We start from the raw sequence: 11,699 nt of genomic DNA on the forward strand, positions 1-11,699 counted from the left end.
AATAACGAACTTTAAACAGTGCTGTAATATTGATAATAATAAACAATAACTAATAAATTAACACAACAAAAAATTAAACATTACTACTTCCGACTGTTGAAACAATAAAAAAATACTAGTTAGAGGGGATAAGTTATTTTTACAAACCAGTACAACTTCATATACTATTTTCATTACTGAATCAATTTTGTATTTCTTTACAACTGATTAATAGCATTATTTATGAAATGAATGGGCCATTATACCATTTAACCACAACACAAAATCCCTTATATTAAAGGGAATTAGTTTCTTAATATCTAAGGTAATTGCCATCAAATTACCATGGATATTCTAGGTTTAATCACAATGGGTGGCTGAAATATAATACCTCTGGAATGTATCAAAAGAAAAAAATACTGCATAAAACAACAGGTACTATCACCTTGTAGTTCATTCCTCCACTACTAAAATTCCAAAACTCACTGACCCATATACCTCATTTTCTGTTAGTCACCATTGTCATGGTGTAAGGTATGCCTCCAATGTAAAAATGTCTAAAATAATGTGCAAAGATTGGATTTTTAACAGTGAAAAAGTGAATGCTAATGGCATTAACCGTCTAAAAGGTGTTTGTAGTTATAAAGTACTGTGAGAGATTGTAAATAAAGTTTTTGCTTCAGAAGCTGGTAAAGCGAATGCTGGTAATGAAAAGATCCTGCAGTGGTCATCCAGTTTCTTTGAATGATGAGAAGCACCAAAAGGAGGTGAATGAATGAATTAATTACAAATCAGATCACATCACACACAACACCACTCGGATAGACTTTTTGAAAGAATACTGCATGCATATTAATGCACAATTGTGCTACCATAAAATTTGTTCACCATGGGTACCATTCAAACTCATCGAAAATAACAAACAACAACAAAAGGAATATTATGAGCAACTTCTGAGGCTGTGTGTTATCATAATGAGAGAGATTACTTCCTTTTGAATACTGTGATGGGAGATCACAGTATTAGGTGCATCATTAAGACCTAAGAAGAAAAACAGCAGAGCCTGGAATATTGGTACTAAGATTACCACAATAAAAAAAGATAAAAACACAACCCTTTGAAAAAAATTCTCTTTACAGTGTTTTGGGATTCCAAATGTGTATGTGAATAGATTATCTGGAAGCTGGTAAGCTATAAATTCTAGGCAATGCTTTAAGATGTTGTGTGTTGTGTTCGAAAATCTGAAGTTGATAATTCTGCATTATGATAATGCTCGGCTACACAAATCAATTTCAGTACCAAGGCTCTTGTGGGGCTGAAATTTGAACCTATTCTACACCCATGATATTTGGAACCCTATGATTTTTCACTTCTTTCTGGAATTAAAGGGATATTAAGAATACTCATTTCACCAGAGATGATGAACTGAAAGAGTGTGAGGTTGTGAATTGATATAAGACTGCCAGCATTTTTCACTGATGGAATTAGAAAACTGGTTCACAGCTGGGAGAAATGTGTAGCTGTATATTGTATCTAAGTGGAAAAATGCAAGTTTTTGTAGCAAATAAAATGTACTTTTATGCCACATTAGTTTTGTGACCAACTTAGGAATACAAATGACAACAGACAATTTTATTTAATATAGAAAAAACAAACATTAAAAAAATCAAATAAAAGAAAATAAGTATTTCGTACTTAAAAATAGTAAACATTTCTCTCAGTTTAAAAGAAAGTAACAAACTAATGATTAACTATATTCTTCACTTCACACTTTGAAATGATATGGGTTCAAGTTTTTAAATAAGGTGTAAGTAAATAGATTTAAGAAAAAAATACACTTATAAACAGCAATTGAAGTATTTCTATAATACTTTGTTTAGAACATAAACAAATATAAAAATTTTAAGAATACACACACCTGTAATATTTATTTAATAATGATAATAGAAAGAAAGAGATTAATTCTAACAAAATGTTAATTATCCTCTATACATATTTCTGTTTTATCCAATAACCTCATGAACCCTTTGAATGACCTGTAAAAATTTCCATGTTACCCTCTCAGATCTTATAGAAAATAATTTAAGTTACAATGAAATCTTTTTCTGGTTAAATTTACTAAGCATTTGGCACTGTCGGTATTAATACAGTGTATAAAATAAAGTTCCACTTAACAAGAATTTTTTTTTATAAAAAAATTGCTGAAGTTAGAAAAAGAAGTTTTTCTGTTTAGTCTTAATCACCATAAGGTATTACTTCAGAGGATAAATGAGCATGATATGTATGAATGTAAATGAAGTGTAGTCTTTTACAGTCTCAGGTCAACCATTCCCAATATGTGTGGCTAATTGAAACCCAACCACCAAAGAACACTGGCATCCACAATCTAGTATTCAAATCCATATAAAAGTAACTCTTAATTTTTATCAAATGTAAATTTACAGAATTATTTATTGTTCATCTCTTTCAATAGGGGATGAAAGGTGAGGTGATTTTCAGGAAAGCAAAGAGAACTAATGATTAACAGAAGTGTAAAAGTAATATTCCAACATTATTTTTAAATTATACAATCAGAATATTTTCTTGTAGAGAAAAAATTACCCAGTATAAATAATATTTAAAGAAATAGCTTAATATGCAATTTTTAAGAGAAAAAATCCAGAAGCTAAAAAAAATAATTCACTGAACCATCCAAAAAAATGTGCATATGCATACAAGTAAATTAATAACTCATGAGGATGAAAAGACATCTTAATAGATGAGACCTACACTCACTCTATTAATAGATTCATTTTATAATGTTTATACTGATAATCAATAAAACAAAACTTAATGCTGTATTCACATTATAAAGGTGTCACAAAGAAAGTTTATCCTGCTGTTAATTTCTGGATTCTATAAATAAAAACAAAGAAAAAATATTCCACGAAAAATGGCAGTATTCCCTTCATTTTCCTTCTGTACTTTTTATATCTTTTAAAGAAAACTTTATACCTCTAAATTAGACAAGGAATCATAATATTTGATAAACATAATTATACAAACTTTCTCTAATAAATAAAATAATTTGATATAAAATGAAGTTCACGAATTTCAAAATTATGACTACATCATTTTTTTTATTTCTGTATTCATCAGTTTTATCAAAATATGTTTTACAAGGTAAAATGTTACATACAAAAACTACATTTTTAGAATTGACAAGTCTTTACAAAAAAACAAAATGATAAATAGAAGACTAAAAATCCAGAAACCAACAACATTGTGTACATAATCTGTCTAACACTGAAAACGCTGTCAGGTAATTTGATACTTAATGAAAATATAACCTCTTAAAAAGTTAACTACACTGCAGTGTTACCCAAAATGCATTACCTAAAGTTTTATTTTATACAGAAGTTCCTTCAATAATATAGGTTGATTCCTTTGTCATATATGAACACGAGTAATATTTAGTTCATATTCTAAAAATCAGAATGCAGCAACTTCTGATTTAGGTACCTGTAACTTATATTTTCTAATAAATCTTGAGTTGTAAAGATCCCTACTGAAATCTATCTGTAATTGGAGATACAATACAGGACCTGCTAATAAACTAATTTTTCACCTACTGAACAAAAGCAACCTTCCCATGGCCCAATGAGATGAGGATGATACGTATGACATGTAAATGAGGTATAGGTATAGTCTTGTACAAACTCAGGCCAACTAGTTCTGAGAAGTGTGATTAATTGAATCTCAACCACTTAAGTATACAGATATCCACTGTCTGGTATTCAAATCCATACAAAAGCAACTAATTTTCACTAGGATTTGAATCTTAGAACCTTCAAAAATCCAGCCCAGTGGGCTATCAGTTACATAAAAAGAAATATCTTATTGTTTCTCAGGGTTTAATAATTATTACCAGATTTAAGAAAATAAATGTTACAGTACAACATTAATACAATTCATTTAACATTATTAATTTTTTAATTTGCTTGGTAGTGCAATAAACATTTTTCTTAAATTATACATATGAAAACTTACATTGCTAAGAACATGTTTTTTTAGATTCCATTCTCATTATTACCATTTCCAGTTGTTAGTAAACAAATATCATTACAACTAGTAATCTGTATTATAATTTTTTTTAAATAGTTACCTAATTAGAGAGGAATCATTATAACAAATATTCTAATTTTATTTGGTAGCATTAATGAAATAAAAATATATTAAACAAATATAGCGAAAATAAGTTTCAAGGTGCACTATGAATTTATCTTTATCAAAGCAATAGACTTAATTTATTTGATAAAAATACCAAAATTGTTTGTAATTTAATGTTTCTTAAAATATAACTAATCACTGATTTCACTGTAAAATAAACTGGAGCTGGAAGTACATTTAAGAAAAGTCCACATCATAAAAAGTATAATGAAGGGTTGTAATAATAAAATTCATGCATAGTAAAAAAAAATTCCTAAACTAGAGCAACAACTTATGAAGTAATATATGTCAATTTCAAGGATGTGATTATAGTTACAAATTTCACACCGCACAAAATTCTCCTCTGTATTTAGCAGTGGTATATATAACAAAACGTAGATGACAGTGCTATTTTCTAAATTTTCTTATGTTTCAAGAGCAAGCTTTTTGATATAAAAGTTTCTGATTCTTACAACTATTCTAATAGTCCCAATAATATAATATGGATACCAAATAAAAGATTTTGTCATCAACTTATTAAAAAAAAACCCCAGTATCAAAATATTTGTTGAAAAAAAGTGCATAATATAACTGACATTTCCTAAAAAAAAAATCTACAAATTGCATAACATAAAACACACATATCACTTGTAATAATATTAATTTATCAAATTAATATAACTTTAAAATACTCAATATAATCTCTTATTACACACGTTTTTTTATAACAACTGATAATTTTACTGTGAAAACATACTCTCTTCTAATTCTAAGTACAATGAGGTATCACAAAAAAAGGTAAATTTCCTTTTTTAATATATTATTTTTAATCTAAATAAAAAGCTGTATTTGCATTCCTTTTTTTAATGTATTCTTAACATAAAAATCACTGTATCACAAAAGAAATCTAGGACCTTTAAAAAATTCCCAATAAATACTCTAATAACTTCACATCAAATATAAAGTATAATCAAAAATCAAATACACTAACAAAAATTAAAAATTATGAGAACATTAACTGTTACACTGACAGACACAAGCCATAGTGAAGAAAAGAAACTTTTACGTGCATAATGTTAACAACTTAATTGCAATTTTTCATTCATCAAACATTGCAATAAATCATAAAAATAACTGTAATGAAATTCTTATTATGTAATTATTGACGTAACAATTACATTAGTGTTTAACAACACCTTAAAATTTATGATTATGAAACTAACATGTCATAAAAACAGTTAAAATTTATAATTATATAAATAAATAATCAGAAATAATGTGTCCTACCTTGTCTTTCTTGTCTTGCCTAGCATATGGAAAGCAAGGTATTACAGCTGTAACTCTTGAAGCAGAAGCAATCTTACATGCATTTATCATGATAAGTAATTCCATGAGATTATCGTTCACCTCTCCACTACCACTTTGAACAATATATACATCTTCACCTCTAACTGACTCACCAATCTCCACACTGTAATTAAATGGAAAACTATTATTATTTTTTATTTTTTTTAAGCATACACATAAATGCAAAAATCATATAAAATAATTATAGTGTGGAAATTTTTTTTTTAAATCTTTATAAAACAAATAGCAATCTCATACTTTAATCTGAATTGTTGGCATACTTGAATAACAATAGTAAATAGCTTTCTTTCTTTAAATCAAAAGGACTAAAAAATAAAAAAAAAAACCATTGCTGTTCATTTTTATTACTTTTACGTATTCAACAGAACAAAAATTTACCAGCACTCATTCCAAAACTGGGCTTAAAAAAATAGAAGCATTCCTGTTTGCCTTCAAAGTTCAAAAATTCTGAGTACAAACATTCAATCCTCAACTGCAGAGGAAAAAATATGTTTAATATTAAGAAATAATAAAAAATAAGAAATGTGTATGTTTAAAAAGAAAAATTTTAAACAACTTCTAACTTCATTGTTGAATTTATGAAATATTATATAGGAAAATTTCACGACGACTGGATGAATTTTGAAACAGTCATATAAATGACCATCTGAATGAATACCCATGCCAAATAACTTTAGGATAATAAAGAAATGACAAACTGGTATCAAAGGAAGCCAAAATCAGCTGAATATCATTGTAATTATTATATCCTGGACTCTTTCATTTATTTAATAGATTCACTAGAATTTTTTTTTAATTATTGAAATTATACATATTGTAACAAGACCAGTATAATGGAGAGTAACAGATTCTGGCCAATTAAGAAGAAAGTAGTAGAAAATACAATAATGGGAGAAATCCAGAGGGGTTGAAAGAAACCCTTTCAGTAAAGGTAACAGGTCCACTGAAAAATGGTCCATTGTAATGCTGCCCACTGACATATCTAAACAGATGTTATTCCATGAGAAGATTACCAGACCTAGGTTAGAAATATATGGGAATAAAAAGGCTCAGTTGGTCGTTCTCACGCCGAACTGGTGTCTGGTTCTACAAATAAAGAGGGTAGGAGTATAAATTCTCTGTGGAAGACCAGTTGAAATCAGTTCTGCAAGGAGAGTCCTACACAAGAAATGATTATGTGAGCCTGAAACGAGAGTATTCTGCAAGATCAGTGAAGGAGCAAATTTCTAATGCAGGTATGACACAATATGGTGACATCACGAGTAATTCCAGTATATGAAAACAAGAAATGGTTTGGCAAGTTACCGTTAAAGACTATAAGTGAAAGAGATTAATGTACTAAATTTCATTCATAAATTGTTAGGGTAGTTTTATTGAACAGAAAAGGAATTTGCAGTAAAAGAACTTTATACTTGTCTTATCTATTGTACAATTATTGTTAATAAGAGACTGGTGGTTATAAGTGTTAAGACTTAGCAGTCATGCTAATGTCTTTAGTCAATGGGACTGAATTCTGGTTTTTAACTACCTGTGAATAAATCCTGACAATTACTTTAAATTCCGTTTTGTATGTAGTCACTGTCTGTTATTATTATTATTATGGTTGTGATTAATATGATTATTCTTTGTTAATTATTGTCGTTTATTATTACTATTATTGTGAGTTGTCTATTACGGTTGTTTATTACTGTTATTGTCATTGTTATTATCGATTTTTCTTATTTTATTTATGTTCTTTAACTAATTAATTGTAGTTACATAAATATTTTCAATTGTCAATCTCTCAATATCCTGACCGAGCCGCAAACATTCAACAATATTATATATATAAAAAAAAAATTTGGCATAAATTAGTATCAATGTAAACTAGCTAGCTGAACACCACAGTATTCATTTTGGACTAAAATTTAGCCAGTTTTTATAAATAAATTTCAATACTTGAGACTTATAGTTTGCCAATGTTCAAAGCTTTTTTGGGTCATTCCACATCAAATCAATGAAAATAAATGCACTTCTCAAATTCATGTACAGTAATTCAAATAAAATTTACAGGTTTGGCTCTACCCAAGAAATGATGAAAAAAATATTTTTTTCATATTTTTCAGTCAATCAGTTTTTTGTGTATGACCCTGTAAAAAAGTACAGAAATTTCAAAAAGCAAAGTTTGGGTAATTACAAAAGAATAAATTTCTCAGCTCCCATCATCATTTTCATCTCCTCACATACAGAGCTCACTTTGGTGTCATTTTTAAAGCTCTTGGAATGGGCTTTTATATGATATGTCACTCAGCAAAGTTTTGTGATAATAATAGTTCGAGGTCACCAAAAATATTATTTGACCTTGAACATATTCAAAAGTATATTTTTTGCTTCCTAATGTGCTGTACACGTGGTAAAATTTCGGGGATTGGCAATGGGATCATGTTAAAAAACAATTTTGTAATAATTAGGTACAGCAGAATATTCAAATTGTTCCCTGTATGTGGCAATTGCTAATTAAGATTCAATGAATGAAAATCAGTCTGGAAGACTGGGTTACTTGATGAGGCAGAAGAGTAGCATGTCACGACAAGCACTCCTACTGCCAGCAAAATAACACACATGTTTCATCCTGTTGAGACAAGTAAAGTAATATTGAGTCTGGATTTTTTTTTCTTCAAATTTTTCAGTCACTTTGTTAACTGAGCTTGCCTTTCTCTACAGGTTTCGAGTTTTATTACTAAACCATCAGTCTTGGGCCAAAATATAGTGACCAGCATGGAACAATCAACTTCTACAGCTTCAAGTAAAATGTACTATTGCAATCCATTTTGAAAAGTCAAGTCATAATTCCTGTAAGAAAAACCTGAAAAGTACAAGTAAGAACTTTGTGCAAAAATGTACTTTTCTTAAACAAAGTTACAAAATTTGTGATATTTGCTAAGCTCAATTTATTATCACATTTAACTGTTGAGACACTAAAAACTGGTTTTTAATTTTGATTCCATTATCAAAACATTTTGAAAAAAGAAAAAAAAGCTAAGATGAAATGACATAATGTATGTAAATATGAAATATCTGTTATTAATTACTTACAAGATATGACTAAGAGGACATGTAATTATAAGTACGGGTGTAAAAAAACTTATGTCTACTCTTACATACATCATTTTTAATAAACAAATCAATTTAAATATGAGCAAAGGATGACAATAAATAAAAAAATTCAATTTCCATATTACATACAATCTACACTAAATGTTATCAATATTATAAATAAAAATAAAATTGTGGAATGGAAGTTGATAAAAGCAAGTAACACTATACATTAATAAAATGAAGAGACAGCGGTAAGAAATAATTCTAGAATGGCATTTTATAACGCTGCTCCTTAACTTACCAATTCTGTTAAGTATTTCTATGACACCTGGTTGAAATGCAATAAACATTTAAAATACAAAATTTAAGAGATAGCAATCCAGGTAGCAGCACAAGCATGTGGTTAAACCTTCTACAATTACAATTAACAAGTCTGATTTGTATTTTAATTTTCACCTAATTCTATTTCATTGTAGATTTGTCAAATTCAATAAAAAATTAGTAATACCACTATTAACAGAAAAATTATAGATAATGAATATGCTACTAATGTAATAACCGACTAGTAACAATAATATAATTTACAGTATTCCAATTTTGTTAATGAAAATCTGAAATCAATTCTAAAGTAACTGTAAAAAAAAAAAGTTAAATAAAAGTGCAAAAAAGGCAATTGAAAAATTATTATAAATTGTGGGTAGGCCTAGATTAAATACATAAATTATTCAATAAAGTAGAAAAAAATGAATAAGATGTGATAATTTAAAAAAGTTTTCTACATTATACATCATAACAAACCAATAATGATGAATGATGTTTCTATGGTCATAAATTTGGATTTGCTCAAGAATATCCAGCAGTTCCAATGTGTTGTGGGGTTACACTTAGATTCTCCTGTTTCCTCCACCCACACACAAATTAAGAACATGTGAGTTTAATTTTTTATTTAAATTAAATAGATCTAAGACTCTAGAACAGCATTTTAGGTAAAAACAGATTTTTACTGTTGATACAAAAACATTTGAAATAGAAAATATTTTATTTTGACAACAGAATAACTATAGACAGGCTTCTAGAATTTGGCAAACTTACAAAAAAGTAAAAGAAATCAGTTAGTACAAACTAATTAATTTTGATACAATCCCCTGAAAGTTAACCCAAAATTATAAAACCCACTGTAAATCAATAGTTCAAAAAATCAAAATATATTTACAGGCTGATTACATTACTGATTTATTGTTGGTAATGACAAGAAACTGACTGATAAAATAAACAGTTCTAAGATCTAATTTAATCTTAGCCTTGCTTCTTACTGAATTAGTTTCTTGAAGAAAGTTTATTATAAAGGGCTGCAATAAACTTCAAAACAAATTATATTTTGCCTAAAATTTCTTTGTAATGTAAAAAGTTGCATTACTAAAAATGAAAAAAAAAATTGCTTCTATAGCTTACTTGCACAATTGTTATATACCTGGTATATAAAATGGATAGAACAAAGCAACTAATCAGAAAAGCTACACCAATACAAAGAAAATGTTAAACCAAACAGCAATAAACAAATACACATAACACAGTTGTTGGGGTTTGTTATAACAGAAAACTACAGAGTGATTTATTAAAATTTCTTAATAACAAAAAAACTACACAACATAAAGAAATTAGAACAGAGTAACAACATTATCAAAAATACATTACCTATGACAATTAACTATAAATTATCACTGACAGTATAAGTAAGCTGCCGGTATCACGTAATTAAATATGACTGCGAAGATAGGTTAAAACCAGTTTAGGCTAGCTAACAAAAAACTCGCATACATCAATTAAGCGAAAAGTGGCAAAAGCTTACATTAATAATACAATCAACATTAAATACCTTTACACAAATAATAAAACTATTTGCTGTTTTCGTGTAAAACGAGAAATATAAACCGTCCATATTTTACTTTCAATTCAGTATAAATGTCAATGTAAATACCGGTTCAATAAAGAAAACCCCATACTAACATAATAAGTGTACATTACACACAACACATTAAAAATAAAACCTACTCACAGATTTGGTAAATATATTCAAATAAATAAATATCTAAGCTACCGGCACAAGTAACTCAAAGTGCGGGACGTAAATCAGAAAATCTAATACATTTTTAGATCAAAATAAATATAAACATACTAAAAAAAACTGCAAATATGTAAAATACAACTTTACTTCATACACATATATAAATAAATAAAATTAAGGGGATGCGAAATACTAACATTTCATTTTTCGCCACAGCCTGCAGTCGTAAAAAATAAAATAAAATAAAATTCAGAAAACAATATACATTACAGAAATAAAAATTAACGCTTATTTACTGACTGAAATTAACATCTATGAAGTCAGCTACTGAAGTTTACATAAAAATGAAAAGATTACTTTGAGGTACGCGTGGGTAAAAAAGATACTAACTACAGACAATATTTTCATCTCACCAAGTTTCTAAGTTGCTGAATTTTTTCGTAACAACCTTTCCTAACTCTATTCCAAGACGATCAACAATTCTTTGAGCCAAATCTGGATGACTTGTACCACTGAAAACCTTTATGTTCGGCATCCTCTTTCTCAAAGGACTCGGTTTCTCCAAATTAGCCCGTAGCAAACTCTTGGCACGAACTGACTCTGATAACACAGGCATTACTAAAAAAAAAACAACCAGAAATGACCAATCAGTGCCCTCGAATTAGATGATGAATTTATACGCTGCTAAATAAATTTTATATTCATAAAAAATTATTAATTAAATAAGAATAAAAACTTTCAATTGAAATTATTAATAAATGTTATTTGTTAATTAGAAGCTATGTTTAACTTTAGAACTTCTGAAATTTTAGAATGATAATCCATTACTGAAACGTTTCTTTTTATTTCTCTTTATTTTGTTAGGTTTAAGAATGAAATAATAGTCGTTCTGTTGCGATTATATTTATCAATCCGACGTAACTTCCTGCTTGATTCAACGAGGTGGCAAATTCATAATTTCGTTATGTACATATGCACCTATTCCATTTGCTTTATGTAGAAATTATGATCAAAACATTCT

General features: G+C 28.1%; 1 protein-coding gene across 6 annotated transcripts in view; it reads right to left on the bottom strand.

The window, feature by feature from the left end:
• Positions 1-11,699, bottom strand: part of Prps (phosphoribosyl pyrophosphate synthetase) — a 55,716-nt gene that overhangs the window by 43,029 nt on the left and 988 nt on the right. For all 6 annotated transcript variants that reach the window (XM_075372831.1, XM_075372830.1, XM_075372829.1 and 3 more), the window contains exons 2-3: positions 11,092-11,296; positions 5,455-5,638 (exon numbers count right to left, since the gene is read on the bottom strand). In XM_075372831.1, the coding sequence (XP_075228946.1) occupies positions 5,455-5,638; positions 11,092-11,294 (387 nt within the window). In that variant the 5' untranslated portion in view covers positions 11,295-11,296. The remainder of the gene's footprint in view (positions 1-5,454; positions 5,639-11,091; positions 11,297-11,699) is intronic.

Source organism: Lycorma delicatula, chromosome 8 (assembly GCF_047948215.1).
Source record: "Lycorma delicatula isolate Av1 chromosome 8, ASM4794821v1, whole genome shotgun sequence".
NCBI lineage: Eukaryota > Metazoa > Arthropoda > Insecta > Hemiptera > Fulgoridae > Lycorma > Lycorma delicatula.